Source organism: Scyliorhinus torazame, chromosome 4 (genome assembly GCF_047496885.1).
Source record: "Scyliorhinus torazame isolate Kashiwa2021f chromosome 4, sScyTor2.1, whole genome shotgun sequence".
Classification (NCBI taxonomy): domain Eukaryota; kingdom Metazoa; phylum Chordata; class Chondrichthyes; order Carcharhiniformes; family Scyliorhinidae; genus Scyliorhinus; species Scyliorhinus torazame.
In genome coordinates, this window is record NC_092710.1 from 221,860,476 (window position 1) to 221,884,657 (window position 24,182).

General features: G+C 45.5%; 1 protein-coding gene across 18 annotated transcripts in view; it reads left to right on the forward strand.

The window, feature by feature from the left end:
* The window catches only part of fam184ab (family with sequence similarity 184 member Ab), a 316,427-nt gene that overhangs the window by 279,338 nt on the left and 12,907 nt on the right, over positions 1 to 24,182 (forward strand). For 2 of the 18 annotated variants that reach the window (XR_011940729.1, XM_072499372.1), the window contains exon 19: positions 5,947 to 6,023. The exons of 8 other annotated variants lie outside the window; for them this stretch is intronic. Coding sequence is in view for 5 of the 10 variants with exons in the window: in XM_072499372.1 (XP_072355473.1) it covers positions 5,947 to 5,974 (28 nt within the window). In the remaining 5 variants the exon portion in view is untranslated. Of the gene's footprint in view, positions 1 to 2,020; positions 2,166 to 5,946; positions 7,082 to 24,182 lie in introns of those variants that run through there. 8 more of the 18 variants (XR_011940730.1, XM_072499374.1, XM_072499371.1 and 5 more) reach the window with 6 other exon arrangements.

Genomic DNA, 24,182 nt, shown 5'->3' on the forward strand with positions numbered 1-24,182 from the left:
CATTTTTGGATATCAAGGGGATCCAAGAATATGGGAATAGTGCAAAAAGGTGGAATTGAGGTGGAAGTTCTTCCATAGTCTTCGTGAATAGCGGAGCAAGCTCCTATGTCTTAGGTTCATAGGTCCATGGCCTAAAACAATGCTTTTATGATTCAACATTCAATTCGAAGAAGATAGGATGAGACCAGCCTTTAGAATGGATCAGTTGTTGATTTTAGGCTCACATTTGCTTCCCCTTAGTTCTGAAATTTGTGCACACATTTGAGATTAATCTTACAGCTTCCTTCATTGATATTGTTACTTTGATAGTCTAATAGTAACCACATTTAATTTTAAATTGCTTTCTGTTAAACCATTATTTCAGTAGTTCTGATTTATATGCTCATTTTTTTCCTCTTTAACTATTACCCCTTCTATTTACAGTGGCTAGAATTTCAAGTGTAACCACCACGAATTCGCGGAAAATAATGTTGGTTCTTTTTTATAAATTTGACAATTTTCCAATTTTTAAGATGAACTACCTTTTTCGTTTGGATAATCTTTTTGTTACTAAGCAGGGCTTTGAATTTTCAATGATGAGATTATGCTGGAACTTTTAACTTCTGAAAGTTGTTCACACATTTTATCTATATTGATGATCATAACACTACGCAGCTTCAAACAGTAGATCGTGTTTCTGTGGACACTTTTAAAAATCCACAAAATAGCATGAAAGACCATAATAATTGCGCATGCTGATAAGAATTGTGGCATGTGCTATGACTGTATCCCTGAGGACCAGTACAATGCTAGCAACATCCATATTTTTCACGACTGCAATGACTGACTGTGTGCAACACCACTCCATTTTAGTGAGACCCAGGGCGAATTCTCTGCTAGGGAGACTATCTTCTCTTGCCAGGGTAGAATCACTTCTGGTCTATGCTGGCGGTAGGAGTGGCGCCAAGCAACAATTCATTCTCCCAAATGTATGCATGGCGGGGAGCTCCCAGGATTCCGTTCAGAATGCCGCTATCGGCCCACCATTTTGAGTGGACGGCCTGATACCGAGGTCCACTGGTTGGCCACTCTCACCGCCAATACCCCAACCCACCCCCTCCATAACGCACACCCTTGCCCCCCTCTCCCTCTGTGCTTTGGCTTTCTATGAAGTAACAGCTGCTTCTGCAGCAGGGACAGGTAAGTTAAAAAGCAATGACTTTTCACAGTTTCTGCCTGGACTGCTCTTTGGATTGGATTTGGATTCTGTTTATTGTCACGTGTACCAAGGTGCAGAAAAATACTTTTAACTGTACCTTGGTACAAGTGACAATTAGCTGTGGTGCCTCGAGCCTTACCATTCTGGTGCAGTTTTTATTCTTTGCTGGATCACTGAGCGCGAATCTCCGGAAACAAAGTGTGGTAGCGAGCAGGATTTGCCGCGAGCATCCCAGCGTTCGGCCCAGTGAGGCCGGCAATGCAATTCAACATTAATTGGTCCACTTAACGAGGCCTCACGGGCTTCTCACCGCAAATGAAGGTTCACAGGCTGAATTGCCAGGACCATATTCGCCAGCTCCCACTAACAAAGTCGAGCAGCACTTAAGCAGCACTTGCTCAACCAACCCCAGCCAGCTCACAAGAATGGCGCCCAGGAGACCAGCCCCAGGATTCAGGGACGCTGACTTGGGTAGGCTCTTAGACGCAATGGAGGCCAGGAGGGATGTCCTGTACCCCTAGAGTCACGGAGGGTGAGCTACAGGCGAATCAGTGCTGCCTGGGACAAGGTGGCGGCAGCAGTGAGCTCGGGGAGTGTGACCAGGAGGACTGGGCTCCAGTGTCAAAAAAGGTCAATGACTTACACTGGGCAGCACGAGTGCATAGACACTAACATCCCTCACCCCCCGCAAGGAGGTGTCCACCTCCCCAACTCCCCATTCCTCCCTCCACCCCCCTCACCCTTCAACCCTTTCTTCACCCCCCCTTCCCACCACAGTGAACCACGTGTGTGGCTAACGATATCCCATCTGTGTCTCCTCAGGAAAAGCTCTCCCATAATTATTGGGAGAGGACCCATACTGGCGGTGGGGTGCCGGACTTGAGAATCCTCACCTCCTTCGAGTAGCGTGCCCTGGAGGTGACTGGGTTGGCCGAGGACAGACACGGAGGCTGGTGGATGCTCAGAGGTGAGGAACCACCGGGCTCCACCCGGAGGACCTGTCAAACGTGAATTGTTATTGCCTTACTGACCGACCCATCCCTCCCACTGACCACATGTCCATTCTCGCACAGGTCCTCCAGCCGACGGCGCTGGCCCATCCCGGGCGGCACACTTTCCAGTTTCACAGGTGACCACCTCGGAGGAGAGCTCTGGGGATGCCACTGTTATAGTCGTGGCACAGCTGTCATCCCCACCCTCCACCAGTATAGATACACACACCTTGGTGGGACATATTAGTGGACAGGCTTCGCGAGCACCACACAGTCGTTGATGCACATCAGGTGAAGGCAGGAACCCCCAGGCTAGACAGCAGTTGGAGGTCTGCTGGATTCCAGGACCCAGCTGGGTCCCAGCCTGATGCTGAGCCTGTGGTACAGAGTTACCCTTCAGCTCCGCCTTCAGCACCATTATCCCAACAAGACTAATAACCAAATGCTGCAATCTTGGACTTGACCCCTCCCTGTGCAGCATATCCTTGACTTCCTCACCAACAGACCACAATCTGTCAGGAGAGGCAACAGCACCTCCTCCACAATAGTCCTCAACACCGGGGCCCCACAAGGATGTGTGCTCAGTCCTCTACTGTATTCCTTATAGACTCCTGACTGTGTGGCAAGATTTAACTCCAACTCAATCTATAAGTTTGCGGATGATACGACTGTGGTGGGCCGTAATTCAAACGACAAAGAATCAGACTACAAAAGGGAGATAAATCACTTGGTTGCATGATGTACCGAAAACAACCTCTCTCTAAATGTCTGAAAGACCAAGGAACTGATCATCGACTTCAGGAAATGCAGCATGACACACACTCCCGTCTGCATCAATGGCTCCAAAGTAGAGATGGTCGATAGCTTTACGTTCCTGGGGGTCACCATCACCAACAGTCTGTCCTGGTCCGCTCACGTTGATGCAACAGTCAAGAAAGCCCAACAATGTCTCTACTTCCTATGGAAGCTAAAGAAATTTGGCATGTCTGCATCGACTCTCTCAAATGTCTACAGATGTGCGATAGAGAGCATCATATCCAGCTGCATCACAACCTGGTATGGCAACTGCTCGGTCCAAGATCGTAAGAAACTGTAGAGTGTGGTGAACTCAGCCCAACGCATCACACAAGTTTGCCACCCTCCCATTGATTCTGTATACACCTCCCGCTGCCTCAGGAAGTCAAACAGCATTGTCAGAGACCCCTCCCACCCAGGCATTGCCTTCTTCCAGACCCGTCCATCAGGCAGAGGGTATAGAAGTCTGAAGACCCGCACATCCAGACATAGGAACAGCTTCTTCCCCACAGCTATAAGACTCCTCAACGACTCCTCCTCGGACTGATCTGTTCCCTGTAAGAACACTATTCATGATGTCCTATGCTGCTCTTGCTCATGTATTTGCTTTGTTTGGCCCCTTCTTCCACACTGTAACCAATCATTGTTTGTCGATGTACCATTTGTCCATGTTCTCTGTTGATTATTCTCTTTGTCTACTATGTACGTACTGTGCATGTTCCCTCGGCCGCAGAAAAATACTTTTCACTGTACTTCGGTGCATGTGACAAAAAATCAAACCAAATCAAATCAAACCCGGAGCTGATGGAGATGATAGGGAGCAGCCGGAATATTCAGAGGGGGATGTCAGCGTCATCCCAGCAGGTCCATAGCCGCTTGGAGGCTACTGATGCAGGAGATATCACCGGCAATGAGTGGCAGCAAAGCCAACACTGCTAGGGTGGCGACCGCCTGATGCACGACGTGAAGGTGTCCAATGGTGTCGCACAGTCGGTGACAGCCACGGCTAAGGGTCTCGGCAGATTGTCCGACCTGGGTGAACTTGATGAGGTGGTGCGGCACATGTTCCACTCTCAGATGGGAATGGCCGAGGCGCTGCAGAGCATGTCCCGATCACTGAAGAGCATCGCCGAGGGAGACAACACGATGGGGAACCGCCAGGGCTGGCAGAGCCAGATGATGCAGTGGCAGCCCGGGCTCGAACCAGCTGTCCCTCCACCCCAGTGCCATCCTGGCCCGTCCCATGGAGTGGCGACAGTGGCCACCAGTTCCACCCCTCTGATGAGGCAGCATCTCGAAGCTTGCACACGGGACAGGGCGGCACGGCTGTGCATGTGGTGCCGACAAGTGAGTCGGGGCCCTCCGGTCTCAGAGGACATCCGCCAGGGGTATCGAAGGCCATGGGACGAGATCAACACCATTGGGAGAGTGGGGACTTGTATTACACAATAACTACCTTTGTGCACAACCACTATGATGCCTCTGTCACTTGCTTCGACAATGCGGACCGAGCTCCGAACCCTTGGCCCATCTCTCCAGGCATCTCCCCCTCCCAATGGTACTCACCCACCCACCCTCCGGCTGTGGACATGTCCCCGGAGCTGTGTCCCATCTGCTGTAGTGTTGCCTCCCGCAGTGTTCAGGCATTGCGGACTTATTGGGAAGTTAGGCAATGACTTCCACATTCTACATGGCCTGTCCACCCATGGGAATCCATTTGGGATATGTGAAGTGCTCACTTAACCATGATTGCCAATTCCCTATTAGCAATAGGGCCGGACGGCCAAAGGCCTTGGCAGTCTGTGTGGTTTATGGGTAGTCGGGGAAGACTGGCAGGGCCAAGGGACTCCCAGGAACAGGTACACAAGATCCAGGGGTTGGTATGGTGGTGCCGCGCGGGTTTGCTCCCCGGTTCCCAGCGCCTCCCACCCTCCCATGGCGACCCACCCCAGCGGAAGGTCCCCCTCCCCCAGCCGATGATCCCCCGCCAAGCACAGGGACGGCAATCCCAGCATCCCCAGGTTATTTGTGTGCGAGCAAAGATGGCTCCCCACAGAAGCCCTTCCGCCATGTTCACGTGTTTCAAAAGGAGTACTGATCAGCGGCAGCGTGAGCACTGGCTGGGGAGGCCGATGAATGACAGGAGGCTATTGGATATGGGTGGCTCTCGTTAATTGTATGGAAATAGGGCTAAAGTGATGATAATTGATTTCTCGCCACGCTAAGGCGAGATTTAGATTTTGCTACAGGTGCGGACCGGTAACATCGCAAACTGGCGCCTGACGTGGTTCTCGTTTTTGGCCTCTCCCGCTATTCACATGCCTCGATTCGCTTGAGCAAGAGCGCAACGAGGTCTGAGAATTGCCTTTTCTTTTGATTCGTTTCCCTGAAGAACGATGGTGAAGTTAATAAAAAACTGACTGTAAGATTAAATCAGTTGAGACATTTTATCAAGTTGGCAGTAGAATTGCATTTCAAATGTAAAATAATTCCAAATTTGTACCTAAATTGACATTCACAGTTTCAATTTTTAAAAAAAAGTATTAACAGAAATACTGGTGCACTGGGTTGCAATGAGAGCTGGGTCTGTTCTTTGCTCACATATATTTTAATTCAGCATTTTGTGTAATCTTACATCTCTGAAATATGAAGTATGTTGCCTTTTTCTCTTAGTATCATTATAAACATGTACCAAGTAATTATGAAGTGACTTTTCAGGCATCATAGCTGATGCATTGTAGTTTAATTTGCTGGTTTGATACATATAGAAAAACATCCCATACATTCAGCATAAATGTGAATACAGCCAAGCTTGACAGAGGCACTTTAGAAATGAAATGCACAGTACCTGGTCTGTCTCACATTGTTACCGTTGAGTGTTAAATGAGGTGTGACTTTAACACATGGTTAACTGAAAGACATGTGTCTTTGAGAACGAGTCATTGTTTGTTGTTTTTCCAGCAGGAAGGATGGCTACTTGGAGGTGTGAAGCATGCTGTAGCATAGATATGTGCTAATGGATCTCCTGTCAGAGAATGGTTGGTGTATGTGTTGCAAGAAAATGTGATTTGTTATTAAAGAGGTTAAATACAGGCTGCACAGAACTTCCTGATAACTAATGGACTAGATCCATTTGGATCTCTGTCCTATCTTTTGTAGAAAATGTGCCAATTTTGACTCTCCAGATAGTATACTTACAGATAGTATGTTATGTTTAATAGAAAGACATAATGCAAGATATGAACAGCGTAAGGTACTTCATTGAGTAATATCCTTCTCATTTACAGACTTTTTCCAGCACATTTTCTGATAGACTTTTTTAACCTGACATTATAAGGTGTATATAATGCCTCTTCTAAAATTTTATTTCAGGTTTCAGATCATTTCTTTAAATCAATTGTTAACTGTAGCCTTTAGCCCAGTGGCTTATGTAAATACGCCTATGCCATTAAACCTACAGTTTCCACAGCCAAATTTTTTTAATTGTCAACTTAATTCCATGAATTTAAAATCAAGTGATTATAATGTGGCCAAATTAAAAATGATCATCAAAAACCTGAGCGCTGAAACATATTGTAAATAATTAGTCTATTCAAATTATACAATTATACAAATTATTGGAGCTGCTACACTAGTTTTTTCAAAATATTTTTATTCAATTTTTTGATAAATACATAATAATGAAACCGTAAAACAAATAAAAACAACAGTACCCGCACCCCCCAAAACCCTCCCCCAATAGCTGACGGTGATCAGCTAAAGTACAAAATAAAGGGCTGCCATCTTCTGTAGAACCCCTCAATACCTTACCAGTTTTTAAAGTTTACATATGCTTATTTTTTACTATATTTGAAAGCAGGAAAAGGAATTTTGCAGCTTTATCTGGAAGTATTCATACATCTTTGAGTGCTTTCACTTTATTTGCTGTTTTATATTTATCTTTTGCTGTTGATTTGTGGATTGGTAATATTTTAAGTTGTTTGTTGTAATGACTTACTGTAAATGGACCTTGCTTTAGATAGCTACTACTTGATGTAAAACATGCACTTTTTAAAGTATACAGTTTTTTATTTTAATAAATACATTTTACAAACCGGCTGTTGTTCTGTTTCTGTGGCTGTCGCATGTTAACCGCAGCATGTTGGTGCCACTAATTAAACATTTACACCCATTCATGGTATGGAGAGGTTTTAAACTAACCTGCATGTTATCTTTAATTTTGCATTTTTATGTTGTATTTTGTGTAAGTTTTCTGTAGTTTAAAATTATGATATAGCGAGGTTGAGCAAGTTTTAGTTCTATGTTTTTTTGATTTGTAATTTGCATTACTTTTTTGATCATTGTATGGATGTTATCTTGCAGAAATAGGCTGTTCAGATAATGCCACAATGTCTTATGCATGAACAGTAACAGGTCACATGGATTTGAAACATTAACTCTGCTTTCTCCCTTCACTGATGCTGCCAGTTCTGCTGAGTTTATCCAGCATTTCTGTTTTCATTTCTGATTTCCAGCACCCGCTATATTTTGCAGTGATTTAACTTTAATCCCATGTCCCATCTGCCCATAACTCCTTTCCCCTCAATTTAACTTGTTGGTTAGAACGTTGATGGAAAAATAGTGGCATTTTCACGATGCATGCCATTATTAAAGTGCAAATTCTCCAGCATATTCAGGTCAATAAGAAATATGCCACGAGTTGCACATCTCCAGAATTTGCTAGTCGATTTATCTCACTCCATCATTTGCTAAAAACAAATTTCATTTTATCCTGAATCACCTCATTACTGTTGGATTTACACATTAATTGCCCTTTAAGTTTGCCGAAGAATATTTGGGCTTGAACTGAACAGCATTAGTATCTTTTTTATGTTGTTGTAAAACCAATCAACAACCTTTCTAGTCCAGAAAGGGAAGCATTTAAACCATTCAATCGTAATCCTGCACATGGTCAGTTGTGAAGAGATTTTTTTTTTTTAATTTAAACTTTTTTCTTCTTTCACTGCTTTCTTTACTGATCCAATTTATTTCCTTTCCTACAATTGATTTGAAATTGATTTAATCTGTGGGCTGGTTTAGCTCAATGGGCTAGACAGCTGGTTTGTAATGCAGAACAAGGCCAGCAGCGCGGGTTCAATTCCCGTACCAGTTTACCGGAACAGGCGCCGGAATGTGGCGACTAGGACTTTTCACAGTAACTTCATACTTGTGACAATAAAAGATTATTAATCTGTACTTCACACTTCCTCTTGATTCTTTTGTTTCTTTCCCAAACCTTTGAACTCATCACACTGAAGCAGTGCTGTGCCATTGAGGTGTCATCTTTCAAGTGAGATGTTGAACCAATGTCTCCTGATTTAGGATGGACATAAAAGTAGGAGAGGTGTCTTGATGTTCTGACCAGAATTTCTCTCTCAATCAACATGACTAAAACAGATTATTTTGTTTCATGTTTATCTCGATAATCATGGAATCATGCAATTTGGCTGCTTAGTTCCCTAAGTAAAAGTAATGTATGCATCAATACATTGAAGGCTGTGAAGCACTTTGAGTTCACTAAGGTTGTGAAATACAGTTTTAAGTGCAAGTCCTCTTTTCCCTAAATCATTAGTGCTCTTCACCATATGGAGCATTTCAGAATGATCTGATCCTGCTGATGTTCAGATCGGCTGAGATTTTCCACTCGCGTTCCTATCGCGTGTGAATGGCAATGGAAGCCCAAATTGCCGATGTAAAGATGTGACGCGATTGTCCTCGGCCTTCTCCCCATGCCCGTGACATAACGAAATTCCTGACGTTCAGGAACTCCATCATCATAAATTTGAATCTAATTATCAGACCTCCACGCCGGATAATCCCTGCCAGTGGAGCTCAGATGAGTGCATCAGGGGGAGAGGGTCTTGCCAAGGGCAGTGCCAGGAGGCAGTGCTGGTGGGTTGGGGGTGTGGAGGAAGAGCAGGGTGTTCTATTTTTACTCCTGTTCATTGGGGTTCTGTGCACAACATAGGCGGCCTTTAAAAAACGAAGTTGAGGGGCGATCATATGATGCAGGTCCGGGAATAACAATATTTCCGCAGGCTTCAAAGAACAAAGAACAAAGAAATGTACAGCACAGGAACAGGCCCTTCGGCCCTCCAAGCCCGTGCCGACCATGCTGCCCGACTAAACTACAATCTTCTACACTTCCTGGGTCCGTATCCTTCTATTCCCATCCTATTCATATATTTGTCAAGATGCCCCTTAAATGTCCCTATCGTCCCTGCTTCCACTACCTCCTCCGGTAGCGAGTTCCAGGCACTCACTACCCTCTGCGTAAAAAACTTGCCTCGTACATCTACTCTAAACCTTGCCCCTCTCACCTTAAACCTATGCCCCCTAGTAATTGACCCCTCCACCCTGGGGAAAAGCCTCTGACTATCCACTCTGTCTATGCCCCTCATAATTTTGTATACCTCTATCAGGTCTCCCCTCAACCTCCTTCGTTCCAGTGAGAACAAACCAAGTTTATTCAATCGCTCCTCATAGCTAATGCCCTCCATACCAGGCAACATTCTGGTAAATCTCTTCTGCACCCTCTCTAAAGCCTCCACATCCTTCTGGTAGTGTGGCGACCAGAATTGAACACTATACTCCAAGCGTGGCCTAACTAAGGTTCTATACAGCTGTTACATGACTTGCCAATTCTTATACTCAATGCCCCGGCCAATGAAGGCAAGCATGCCGTATGCCTTCTTGACTACCTTCTCCACCTGTGTTGCCCCTTTCAATGACCTGTGGACCTGTACTCTTAGATCTCTTTGACTTTCAATACTCTTGAGGGTTCTACCATTCACCGTATATTCCCTACCTGCATTAGACCTTCCAAGATGCATTACCTCACATTTGTCCGGATTAAACTCCATCTGCCATCTCTCCGCCCAAGTCTCCAGACAATCTAAATCCTGCTCTATCCTCCGACAGTCCTCATCGCTATCCGCAATTCCACCAACCTTTGTGTCGTCTGCAAACTTACTAATCAGACCAGTTACATTTTCCTCCAAATCATTTATATATACTACAAAGAGCAAAGGTCCCAGCACTGATCCCTGTGGAACACCACTGGTCACAGCCCTCCAATTAGAAAAGCATCCCTCCATTGCTACTTTCTGCCTTCTATGGCCTAGCCAGTTCTGTATCCACCTTGCCAGCTCACCCCTGATCCCGTGTGACTTCTCCTTTTGTACTAGTCTACCATGTGGGACCTTGTCAAAGGCCTTACTGAAGTCCATATAGACAACATCCACTGCCCTACCTGCACCAATCATCTTAGTGACCTCCTCGAAAAACTCTATCAAGTTAGTGAGACACGACCTCCCCTTCACAAAACCATGCTGCCTCTCACTAATACGTCCATTTGCTTCCAAATGGGAGTAGATCCTGTCTCGAAGAATTCTCTCCAGTAATTTCCCTACCACTGAAGTAAGGCTCACCGGCCTGTAGTTCCCTGGATTATCCTTGCTACCCTTCTTAAACAGAGGAACAACATTGGCTATTCTCCAGTCCTCCGGGACATCCCCTGAAGACAGCGAGGATCCAAAGATTTCTGTCAAGGCCTCAGCAATTTCCTCTCCAGCCTCCTTCAGTATTCTGGGGTAGATCCCATCAGGCCCTGGGGACTTATCTACCTTAATATTTTTTAAGACACCCAACACCTCGTCTTTTTGGATCACAATGTGACCCAGGCTATCTACACCCCCTTCTCCAGACTCAACATCTACCAATTCCTTCTCTTTGGTGAATACTGATGCAAAGTATTCATTTAGTACCTCGCCCATTTCCTCTGGCTCCACACATAGATTCCCTTGCCTATCCTTCAGTGGGCCAACCCTTTCCCTGGCTCCCCTCTTGCTTTTTATGTACGTGTAAAAAGCCTTGGGATTTTCCTTAACCCTATTTGCCAATGACTTTTCGTGACCCCTTCTAGCCCTCCTGACTCCTTGCTTAAGTTCCTTCCTACTTTCCTTATATTCCACGCAGGCTTCGTCTGCTCCCAGCCTTTTAGCCCTGACAAATGCCTCCTTTTTCTTTTTGACGAGGCCTACAATATCACTCGTCATCCAAGGTTCCCGAAAATTGCCGTATTTATCTTTCTTCCTCACAGGAACATGCCGGTCCTGTATTCCTTTCAACTGCCACTTGAAAGCCTCCCACATGTCAGATGTTGATTTGCCCTCAAACATCCGCCCCCAATCTATGTTCTTCAGTTCCTGCCTAATATTGTTATAATTAGCCTTCCCCCAATTTAGCACATTCATCCTCGGACCACTCTTATCCTTGTCCACCAGTACTTTAAAACTTACTGAATTGTGGTCACTGTTACCGAAATGCTCCCCTACTGAAACATCTACCACCTGGCCGGGCTCATTCCCCAATACCAGGTCCAGTACCGCCCCTTCCCTAGTTGGACTGTCTACATATTGTTTTAAGAAGCCCTCCTGGATGCTCCTTACAAACTCCGCCCCGTCTAAGCCCCTGGCACTAAGTGAGTCCCAGTCAATATTGGGGAAGTTGAAGTCTCCCATCACCACAACCCTGTTGTTTTTACTCTTTTCCAAAATCTGTCTACCTATCTGCTCCTCTATCTCCCGCTGGCTGTTGGGAGGCCTGTAGTATACCCCCAACATTGTGACTGCACCCTTCCTATTCCTGATCTCTACCCATATAGCCTCACTGCCCTCTGAAGTGTCCTCTCGCAGTACAGCTGTGCTATTCTCCCGAACAAGTAGCGCAACTCCGCCTCCCCTTTTACATCCCCCTCTATCCCGCCTGAAACATCTAAATCCTGGAACGTTTAGCTGCCAATCCTGCCCTTCCCTCAACCAGTAATGCTTCAGGCATTACTCATCTTTTAATCCTTCATTTATCCCATTTACGCGGCTCATACTTACCTAATCCAGGAGTGGGTGTCCCTGGAAGATTTCAGGCTGAGTGTTGGAGAAAAATTGTGGGCAAAAAGGAGCAGTCGGATGCAACTGGAGCCGACTCTTCAATATGAAGACTTGATTCTTGAGCGGGCTCTTGATCAGGCACTCTTGAAGGCACTGCAGATGATGACTGCGAACATCATTAGAGTTATAGACAAAAAAAACTCTGCTTGCTGACATACAACATTAGTGCTCATGAGTCCAAGTCCAATACTAATAAAAGGCTCAATGAGGAAAGGAGGAAAAAATTCTGAATGTTGAAAATGTAACTTCCTCAGCTGAGGTCTGCAAGCAATCTTTAGAAAACCACTACATGGTGTGTCAGAAACCCAGGAGAACCTTGGCCGGAAGAAAAATGTCTGAGTCATTGGTTTACCTGGAGTGGAGGTAAGATCCTTAAAATCTTTGCAAGCTGGCTACCATGTTTTCTTAAATTGGATGTGAAAGCAGGGCGTCTCAAGTTGGAAAGGCAACATCTTATCCTGTCTTTGAAGCTTGGAGGCAACTAATGTCCCCGGCCTGTAATAATTTGTTTTCGTACCTTAATGGATCACCAGAAAGTCCTGGAGGTGGTGAGGCATGGTGGGGCATGGCTCGAAGAGGGGGAGGGGGGGTCTCTTTCTAGGTGGTGATGCAACAGAAGCTTAGAGACTGCGATGAAGTTAGAAAATGACTCAAGACTGCTGGAGTGAACTATGCCCTGCTTTATCTTGCTGTGGGTGATATCCAACAACTCCATGAAGACATCTGATAATCCAACTAGTGACTTGGCTTTTGTGAAGTCCTTAGAAGGCACAAATTCGGAGTTATAGACTGCTGCTCATTGAAATATCTGGTCTCTCCCTGTCACAATGCTTCTTGTCTGATCTTGTGTTACTATATATCATGTTAGCAGGAAGGTGTTAAAAAATGAGCACTATACTGAATGTTTTATCCTTAAGAACCTCAAGGACTTCCATTTATCATGAATGGAAAACACCCTTCAACATACTCCTTCGAACTAAGGGGTGCATTGTGTAAGTGGTATGATAGTTGAGCCGCATGATAGATATGTCTTCTTCTCAGCCATACGTTTGTGATGGTAATATAGGCTTTTTACTATCCTTTAACCATGTTGAATATGAATGCCGCCATTGCTGTGTGGTGGGTGAGAAGTTTAGGTCTTCATGGATAGGTCAGTATGTGGGAGGGACATCTGGCTCCCAAATGACGGCAAGGTTACAGGGTTAGCCTTATGGGTCCTCACATGCGTTGAGGAATGTCTCCTTAGAACTAATGTCATTGTGAATTTTTTTGTATTTATTTCATGTTGTGGTGACTGAATTTCATCGCCGGGGGCTGGCGTGAATCCCGCCCCCCGCCGGTTGCCGAATTCTCCGGCACCGGAGATTCGGCGGGGGCGGGAATAGCTCCGCGCCGGTTGGCAGGCCCCCCCCCCCCCCCCCCCCCCCCGCGATTCTTCGGCCCGGATGGGCCGAAGTCCCGCTGCTAGAATGCCTGTCCCGCCGGCGTGGATTAAACCACCTACCTTACCGGCGGGATAAGGCGGCGCGGGCGGTGTCCTGGGGGGGCCGCGGGGCGATCTGGCCCCGGGGGGTGCCCCCACGGTGGCCTGGCCTGCGATCAGGGCCCACCAGTTCGCGGGCGGGCCTGTGCCGCGGGAGCACTCTTTTCCTTCCGCCTTCGCCACGGTCTCCACCATGGGCGGAGGCGGAAGAGACTCCCTCCACAGCGCATGCACGAGGATGCCGTAAGCGGCCGCTAACGCTCCCGCGCATGCGCCGCCCGGCAATGTCATTTCCACGCCAGCTGGCAGGGCACTTCCGTCAGCTGGCGGGGCAGAAATCAGTCCGGCGTGGGCCTAGCCCCTCAAGGTTAGGGCTCGGCCCCCCAAGATGCGGAGGATTCTGCACCTTTGGGGCGGAACGATGCCTGACTGATTTGCGCCGTTTTTGGCGCCAGTCGGCGGACCTCGCGCCGATACCGGAGAATTTTGCCCATGTTGTCTGTGGTGCCTCTAGCATGACTGGAGATTGGAGGGGGCGGGGGGGGTATGTTTTGGTACACACCCGAACGTGGCTAATTTAAAATTGTGCTCTTGGAATGTGTAGGGAGTGTTACGATTCCAGACCATACCCCAACAGTGGCTAGAATACTGAATCAAAACCACAATATTTTAGTTCATTTTAAGACTGTGCGGAAAGAATGATTCACTCCAGGAGTGATTCCATTTATTTCTAAAACAAAATTATATTATAAATGCAATATTAAACTTTTTAACTTCGCTCATGAAAAGAACAGCTTACAATTACCCCTTAATACTGCTACACAATTTCCCATTAAACAACAGGAGAATAATGTGCAGCTCTCAATCTACCTTAAAATTAGCAGGGCATAGAGTAATACTTTGCATACAGAACATATTCTGGCTTTGGTTAGAACTCCTTCAGATTCTGGCTGAATATCTTCAAATAGCTGCTTCCACTGGGGTGTTTCAGTCCCTTCCTTGTGTTCAGACAAGACTTCTGCTTTTAAAATATTATTACTCTTGTTTTTATACTCTCCTACTTGGAAAGAATTGTGCACTCAGAGTCAGGCAGATCAGAACTCCGCTTCTCTCTCTCACTCTCTCTCTCTCTCTCTCTCTCTCTCTCTCAAAGCTTCTCCAAACTCTCTGCCTTTCTGACCTCCACTCAGAAATGACCTAATCTCCTCAAGCTGAAAACACATTGGGCGGCATTCTCCTTTTGAGAGACTTAAGTGCTGAAACCAGGACTGAATGGCTGATGTTCCACATACCCGATGGGGGTGCAAATTCCAGAGCTATTCAGGACATGCTAATGGAACAGCAGTCGTGCCATGTTTAACTGGTGTAATTCGAACCCACACCGGCGTGTGATTCGCTAGGGTCAGGAATAGCCCTCGAGCCTGTAAAGCTGCAACTGCATAAAAGCTGCCACCCCTGCTAACGAGAACAGAAAATTTAGCGCTCAGCCAAAACTCCATTCACTGAAGAACCGGGACCAGAGAATCCCACTGGCGTGAATGGATGGAGAATTCCGGCCCCTATCTTCCCTTACAGAAGAGGAAGTGGAACTAGCCTTGTTGCAGGAAGCTCACTTAGGTGACCGGGAGCACTGAAAGTTGAAGCGGGACTGGGTGGGACAGGTGACTTTTGCCTTGTTTGTGACTAGTAGTAGGGGCGTAGCAATTTTAGTCAATAAAAATGCTCTTTTCAAGGTAGAGATTGTGTGAAGGGCAAGGGGGATAGATATGTGATTGTAAAAGGACTTTTACATGGAGAATCTGTTCTGGTAATGTGTGTTCCACCAAATCATTCACCGGATTTTGTTGCTAAAGTCTTCATGGACTTTGCAGAGCTGGCATTGGCTAATTCATTTGTTGGTGGGGACCTACAATTGTCATCTTAAAACCTTGGTGGATGAACTCTCAATAAACAGGAATCCTCCTATCCAACAGGCAAGGACTTAGCTTTGGTCTGTGAGGTGTCGCGAACACTGCATCCTTGGGATAAAGAATTTACTTTTTTCTCTGCTACTCATCAATGTCATACTAGAATTGATTACTTTTTCATGCCAAGAGCAATCCTATACTTGATGGCCTCCTCCTCTTTTCCTTGAGCTTTTATTTCAGGTACCCCCACTCCACCCGATCTCGGTCATCAGCATGCAGGTGCAGAAGACGGTAAAGAAGGCAAATGGTATGTAGGCCTTCATAGCGAGAGAATTCGAGTACAGGAACAGGGATGTCTTGCTGCAATTATACAGGGCCGTGGCGAGGCCACACCTAGAATATTGTGTGCCGTTTTGCTCTCCTTATCTGATGAGAGGTGGACTTGCCATCGAGGGAGTGGCTTTGACCATGAGGGTGCTCCAACCTTGTAATGCCCCAGGGTCTGATGGATGTGAATTTTACAAGGAATTTAAGGACTTGCTAATGGATCCACTGATTGGCAAGTATAGTCATTCATTTGAGGCAGGTCTGCTGTTGCAGGCGACTCCGAGCAGCGAATATTTCCTTGATTTTGAAGACAGGTAATAATCCCGAAGGTTGTGTATCCTACAGCTCAATCTCGCTCCTGAACGTAGATTTGAAACTGTTGTTTAAAGTGTTGGTGCAATGCTTGGTGGGAATCCGGGGAGATCAGATTGGGTTCATAAAAGACTGGAACTCTTGCAACAATGTCAGTAGATTATTGAATGTTATTCACGTCTTTCAAAAACAGGTGTTAGATGGGTTAGCGATTTCCTTAGATGTGGAGTAAGCTTCAGGACCTACTGACTCGCTTTATTTAAAAGTTCAAGTGTCTCATAGATAAATTAATACTTGCATAATTTGGAGAACATGGGACTGACAACTATGGTCAGATAAAAAATCAGCATGCTGTAGCCAGAAGAGAGTAAAGAGACTTAATTCTGAGAAATCTTTATGTACTGGATTCAAACTCAGATTTTGTGACCAAACTTCCTTTGTGAATAATTTAAGTTTCTGTTTTGAGGCAATGTTTACTTTTCCCCAACCAACTTCCAAGAATATTATAATTTTTTTATTGGATTGCCACCCTCAGTATGTTTTGCTTGTTTATGTATCAAGAATGACAAAAGCCATCACACTTCCCACAAGGTCTGAACCCTGTCGGTGCTCAAACTCCCCCACCCTTGACCTGTCCAATTCCTTCACACACACACACACACCCCTCCCACTCACCCCGCCACCTTCACTCACCTCATTGTCCTGAGACCCCCACATTTACCGGATCCTGGACTTCTGGGACTTGGACTCAGGACCATTAGCAGTTCTAGCACTCTCCACTGAAGCTTTGAATTGCTGGGACTAGGATGCTACTGACCGCAGGTCTCTGAGGTGAGACTCCTCTGAGTGAGGAGTGGAAGTCTCACCTCCTGTAAATTAAAGCTGAGCATTTATCGACAGAGAAGCGTTCACCGGCGATGCTTCGGTGGTGGGAAGGGAAATCCAGCTGCCACCCTAAAAATCCCAGCCAAAAACGTTCTTACTACCACCTGCCCGAAAAGACTGTCAAAAATATTTTCAAAATTTTCATCATCAGGTATGTCCCAGGAGGTCCTATACCAATAAACTATTGTCCCAAGTGAATTTTCTTTCCCTTCCATATGACACAGTCCCTTTACCAAACTTACAGCTCATTCGTGTTTGATGGTCTTCAAAGAATTAACCAGTCTTTCCTGCTCTGGTATTCTGTCCCATGGGTCATTCATCCCAGAAAACAAGATTCTGGCCAATTCAATCCCAAAGACCTCAAAGATGCATTGGCCCCAAATTCAGATGAGACGGTGAAGGGATGAAGGATGCATTCAATGTAGATGTTGAAAAGTCTCCTCTAAACTTTGTAGGGTCAAGAGGGATGTGGTGCAGTTAAAATGCCTTAAATCAGCTTTGGGATACTTGGGGCATCACACATCAGAAACACATTCTAGCTTTTGCAACAGACCTCTTTGTAGGGGACCAGTATAAAATGATCATTTAAATATTAAAAATTACACATTTTTCCCAAAAATTAATCTTCAGAGACCTAGATCACAACAAACCTTCAAATCAGATCAGATTCATTCCTGCTGGTGGTCAGGTGGGTACGGGGGCCACAAAATCAAGGCATTTAGAAAATTATAATTTAATTTGCAAGAGTCAAAACTGATTTATGCTACCCCCGGGAAACGCTTTCAGGTACATGCAAGTGAGGGCGTTCGTGAAGCGGCAGGTGAGAGAATTTCCGCTACTCCCGGCACGGGGGATTCAAGATAGGGTGATTTCGGGTGTATGGGTCGGAGAGGGCAAAGTGTCGGCGATATACCAGGAGATGAAAGAAGAGGGGGCGGCTTTGGTAGAGGAGCTGAAGGGTAAATGGGAAGAGGAGTTGGGGGAGGAGATTGAGGAGGGGCTATGGGCTGATGCCCTAAGTAGGGTTAATTCCTCTTCCTCGTGTGCCAGGCTTAGCCTGATACAATTTAAGGTGGTTCATAGAGCGCATATGACGGGGGCGAGGCTGAGTAGGTTCTTTGGGGTGGAGGACAGATGCGGGGGGTGCTCAGGAAGTCCGGCGAACCATGTCCATATGTTTTGGTCATGCCCGGCACTGGAGGGGAGTTGCGGGAACAGTATCTAAGGTGGTGAAAGTCCGGGTCAAGCCAAGCTAGGGGCTAGCACTATTTGGAGTAGTGGACGAGCCGGGAGTGCAGGAGGCGAAAGAGGCCGGCATTCTGGCCTTTGCGTCCCTAGTAGCCCGGTGAAGGATCTTGCTAATGTGGAAGGAGGCGAAGCCCCCCAGCGTGGAGGCCTGGATAAAGGCTGGGTTTATCAAGTTGGAAAGGATAAAGTTTGCCTTGAGAGGGTCTGTGCAGGGGTTCTACAGGCGGTGGCAACCGTTCCTAGACCATCTCACGGAGCGTTAGATGAAGTTCGGACAGCAGCAGCAGCAACCCAGGGGGGGGAGGGGGGGGGGGGGGAAGTGGGGGTTTCTCTGGGGGGCATTTGAGCAAGAAAACACATGAATGATCTGGAAACTGACATGTACGGGAAGAATCCAATGTACAAAGTTTTGTATCTTATTGACTTGCCATGTTCATGTCTTGCCACGCAAGTTCTTTTTCTTTTCTTTGTTATGGGGCGGGGGGGGGGGGGGGGGGGGGGGTTTGATTGTAAGATGGAAAATATTGTCATTGAAAAATTCTTAATAAAAACATTTTTTTTTTAAAAACTGATTTATGAAAGAAAAATTGTATATGAGGTTGTATCTAGTGGGATGATGAGGGGAACTATGGATGAATTGCATTTGGATTTTCACAAAGCATTCAACAATGTTCCACATAGATACACAGAAAGTAGGAGCAGGAGGAGGCCTTTTGGCCTTTCGAGCCAACTCCGCCATTTATCACAATCATGGCTGATCATCCAACTCAATAGCTTATTCCTGCTTTCTCTCCGTAGCCTTGATCCCATTCCCCCAAGTGCTACATCTAGCCTCCTCTTGAATATATTCAATGTTTTAGCATCACCTACTTCCTGTGGTAATGAATTCCACAGGCTCACCACGCTTTGTGTGAAGAAATGTCTCCTTATCTCTGTCCAAAATGGTTTACCCTGAATCCTCAGGCTGTGACCCCTGGTTCTGGACACACCCGCCATCGGGAACATCTTCCCCGCATCTACCCTGTCTAGTCCTGTTAGAATTCTCTGAAAACCCCATCATTCTTCTGAACTCCAGCGAGAACAATCCTAACCTAGTCAATCTGGTTTAGCACAGTGGGCTAAACAGCTGGCTTGTAATGCAGAACAAGGCCAGCAGCACGGGTTCAATTCCCATACCGGCCACCCCGAACAGGCGCCTGAATGTGGCGACCAAGGGCTTTTCACAGTAACTTCATTGAAGCCTACTTGTGACAATCGAGTATTATTATTATTATCTCGCCTCATATGACAGTTCTGCTTTCCCTGGAATCAGTCTGGTAAATCTTCGCTGCACTTCCTCGAGAGCAAGAACATCCTCTGAAAAGGAGACCAAATCCGCACACAAAATTCTCGGGATGGCCTCACCCAGGCCCTGTCTCATTGCAACAACACATCCCTGCTTATGTACTCGAATGTACATGAGGTTATTACACAAATTTAGGGGTCTCGTAATTGGGGGCAATATATTAGCTTGAATTGAGGATTGGTTAAATAATATAGAGAGTAGGAATTAACAGGTCATTTTTGGATGCAGTACTGTAAGGATTACTGCTTGGGCAGCTATGTACACTCTATATCAATGACTTAGCTGAGGGGACTGGGTGCATTGTATCCAAACTGGGTTAGACAGATTGGGTTGTCAAGAATTGGCTGATCAAATATAATGTGGAGAAATTCGAAGCTATCTACTTTGGCAGGGCAATAGAAAAGCAGAATTTAATTAAGTGGAAAAAGAAAAGCAAAGTGTTGATATTCAGAGGGATCTGGTTTAACTTGCACAAATCACAGAAGGTTAACATGCAGTGACAATGAGCAGTTAGGAAAGCAAATGTTATGTTGGCCTTTGGGGCAGCACGGTAACATTGTGGATAGCACAATTGCTTCACAGCTCCAGGGTCCCAGGTTCGATTCCGGCTTTGGTCACTGTCTGTGCGGAGTCTGTACATCCTCCCCGTGTGTGCGTGGGTTTCCTCTGGGTGCTACGGTTTCCTCCCACAGTCCAAAGATGTGCAGGTTAGGTGGATTGGCCATGATAAATTGCCCTTAGTGTCCAAAATTGCCCTTAGTGTTGGGTGGGGTTACTGAGTTATGGGGATAGGGTGGAGGTCTTGACCTTGGGTAGGGTGCTCTTTCCAAGAGCTGGTGCAGACTCGATGGGCCGAAGGGCCTCCTTCTGCACTGTAAATTCTATGATAATCAGAAAAGGATTAGAGTTTAAGAGTAAAGCAGTCTTACAACAGTTGCATTATTGGTAAGATGACACTCAAAGTACTGTCACACTTTTGCTCTCCTTATAAGGAAAGATAATACTCACCTTAGAGGGAGTGCAACAAAGGCTCCCAGAACAATTTCTGGGATGATTCGGATTGTGTAGTCTGCACCTTAATTCCCTGGGGTTTAAAAGAATGAGATGTGATGTTAAGGGTTTGGCAGGGTAAAAGCTGGAAGGGTGCATCATCTGATTGGGAGTCAGAAAAAGGGGTTGGTTGTTTCAAACAGGAATGAAGAAAAATGTATTGGTTGAAAGATTTGGATACTAAGGGAATCAAAGGATCTAGGGATAGTGTAGAAAGGTGTAGCAGAGGGAACAGGATCAGCTTTGATCTTATTGAGTATTGGAACCAGTTTAAGTGACCGAGTGGCCTACTCCTGCTTCTATTTCTTTTATTCCTCTCTATGTCTGGTCTGATATGATGTACCTCTGTTGAGTTATGGCCAGTTGTTATTATATTCCCAGGGTTTAGGATTCCCATAATGAGGATTTCCCTGCTTTCGTCCTACCTCATCCCCTTATGATTTGGCCATGTTTGTTATCGTCCAAAACACCATCTTCAACAGGCAATTGCAGAAACTTTCAGTACAATTCCAGGACCCAGCATGTATAAACTATAAATTGCACAGTAGATGGCAGATACAAGTAAATCAAATCTTGCGAACTGGCTCAAATTTCAGTGATTACACTCAGTCACAAAGTCTTTCAAACTGTCTTCCTCACAAGGAATTTCATCTCTCCTAGGAGCTATCAGCTGATCCTCCAACTGACAGCAGTGCATAGCCAACCAGTTACGTTTTGGCACAATCTTAACAACAAATGGCACACGTCTGCAATTTCCTCAACTTGGTCTGGATGGGGTGGACCCATTCAATGTTATCTTTCAGTAACAGAAACAGCTGCAGAAACTTATTTTCAGCTTCTGGACCTGGACGGTCTTCAGTGTTCTTCAGCTTGCTTGTGCTGCATCAGTGGATTCCACAACTGCTATTGCTGCTTGGGCTGATCTGTGTCCTTTTACATCTTTTAAACAGGGCTTAGTTTGGATTTCCCAATCCCGGTTTGTTTTTTGGTTTCCTTAGAGACTGGGAAATTCTATTTCATTTCTAGATTTACCTTTACTGCTTTTTCAGTTCAGTTTCTGTTTTGAGCGAGGATCTGCCTCAACAGTATGCAAATCAAATTTACAAGTATCAATTCCCTCACATTGCTCGGGCTGCTTCAGATGTCCTTCAAATTCTATAACTACTGGAAATTTTTGTTGTGTTAGACTCGACCTTGATTTTTCAGCCTGTGGAATCTGTCAACAGATTGAGGAAGGAACATGAAAGGCAAAAGTCATTAGAAGCGCAAGACAGATGGGATGTACAATTCAAATTACATTTTTTCAGGTCCATTTATTCTTGCAAAATAAATTTAATGGCAAGGTTAAATTGTATGATAAATCAGATTCTCATCAAGACCTGCAGCTGCTCCTAGCTCATCAGCCGTAACAGTGTAGAGAAAGAATCCTTTGAAGCTAAACACCTTGACAAAAGGACCAGCATAACTGGCATTTAATGTTAAAAACAATGAAAAGCTTAACATGGCTGTATTAACATATTATTGCTACTAGCTGGTATCTTCCCTTGGATCAAGTTTGGTGGCCACAGTTCGCAATCTGTTGGCGAATCTTAGCAGAATCCTTTGACTTTTCATTCTTTAAGTAAGCATGCACACACATGCATTCACAATTTGCCTTCAAAAGAGTTTATGCTATCTCGGTTCTTGCTATTATTTCAACAGAAAGCTCAAAGTAACACACTTTGCTCCAGCAGAAATAGCATAGATACTAGGGCAAGGTTCTGAGCCAAAATGTTATTTGAGTAAAATGTAAACCTTTCTGAATGCTTCTCCCTTCCACAACTTGCCATTGCAAGATATCACACTTAGCTGTGCTCAAGACAATTATTTCCTCGAGCCAGGAAAAGTTATGCTTTTTTACATCTCAAAACAATTCTGGGAAACTGGACAGAAAGCCACGCAGCTTTGTTATGGCATATGGAGGATTAAATGGTTACATCTTGAGGACAGGATATATAAAGTTGGTATATTACATAGAACATTACAGTGCAGTACAGGCCCTTCGGCCCTCCATGTTGCGCCGACCTGTGAAACCATTCTAAAGCCCATCTACACTAGTCCCTTATTGTCCATATATCTATCCAATAACCATTTGAATGCCCTTAGTGTTGGCGAGTCCACTACTGTTGCAGGCAGGGCATTCCACGCCCTTATTACTCTCTGAGTAAAGAACCTACCTCTGACATATGTCCTATATCTATCTCCCCTCAATTTAAAGTTATGTCCTCTCGTGCTAGACATCACTATCCGAGGAAAAAGGCTCTCACTGTCCATCCTATCCAATCCTCTGATCATCTTGTATGCCTCAATTAAGTCACCTCTTAACCTTCTTCTCTCTAACGAAATCAGCCACAAGTCCCTCAGCCTTTCCTCATAAGATCTTCCCTCCATACCAGGCAACATTCTGGTAAATCTCCTCTGCACCCTTTCCAATGCTTCCACATCCTTCCTATAATGCGGCGACCAGAATTGCACGCAATACTCCAAATGCGGCCGCACCAGAGTTTTGTACAGCTGCCACTGACCTCATGGTTCCAAAACTCAATCCCTCTACCAATAAACGCTAACACACCGTACGCCTTCTTAACTATCTTCTCAACCTGGGTGGCAACTTTCAGGGATCTATGTACATGGACACCGAGATCTCTCTGCTCATCCACACTATCAAGAATCTTACCATTAGCCCAGTAGTCTGTCTTCTTGTTATTCCTTCCAAATGAATCACCTCACACTTTTCTGTATTAAACTCCATTTTCCACCTCTCAGCCCAGCGCTGCAGCTTATCTATGTCCCTCTGTAACTTGTAACATCCTTCCGCACTGTCCACAACTTCACCGACTTTAGTGTCATCTGCAAATTTACTCACCCATCCTTCTACGCCATCCTCCAGGTCATTTATAAAAATGACAAACAGCAGTGGCCCCAAAATAAATCCTTGTGGTACACCACTAGTAACTGGACTCCAGTCTGAATATTTCCCATCAACCACCACCCTTAGTCTTCTTCCAGCTAGCCAATTTCTGATCCAAACTGCTAAATCACCCTGAATCCCATGCCTCCGTATTTTCTGCAGTAGCCTACCGTGGGGAACCTTATCAAACGCTTTACTGAAATCCATATACACCACATCAACTGCTTTACCCTCATCCACCTGTTTGGTCACCTTCACAAAGAACTGAATAAGGTTTGTGAGGCACAACCTACCCTTCACAAAACCGTGTTGACTATCTCTAATCAAATTATTCCTTTCCAGATGATTATACATCCCATCTCTTACAAACCTTTCCAAGACTTTGCCCACAACAGAAGTAAGGCTCACTGGTCTATAGTTACCGGGGTTGTCTCTACTCCCCTTCTTGTACAAGGGGACAACATTTGCTATCCTCCAGTCTTCTGGCACTATTCCTGTAGACAAAGATGACTTAAAGATCAAAGCCAAAGGCTCATTCCCTTAAGTTTAGACTTGCAGGGATGTGGGGAGAGGGTAGGGGAGTGGAAGTATGTGGATCATTCCTTCGGAGAGTCGAATGGCCTTCTGTGCTGTAATGATTATTTGACTCCATGTAGGGGCCTTAATTTTACTGTGCTAATGACAGCAAAACGGTCAGTGCCCA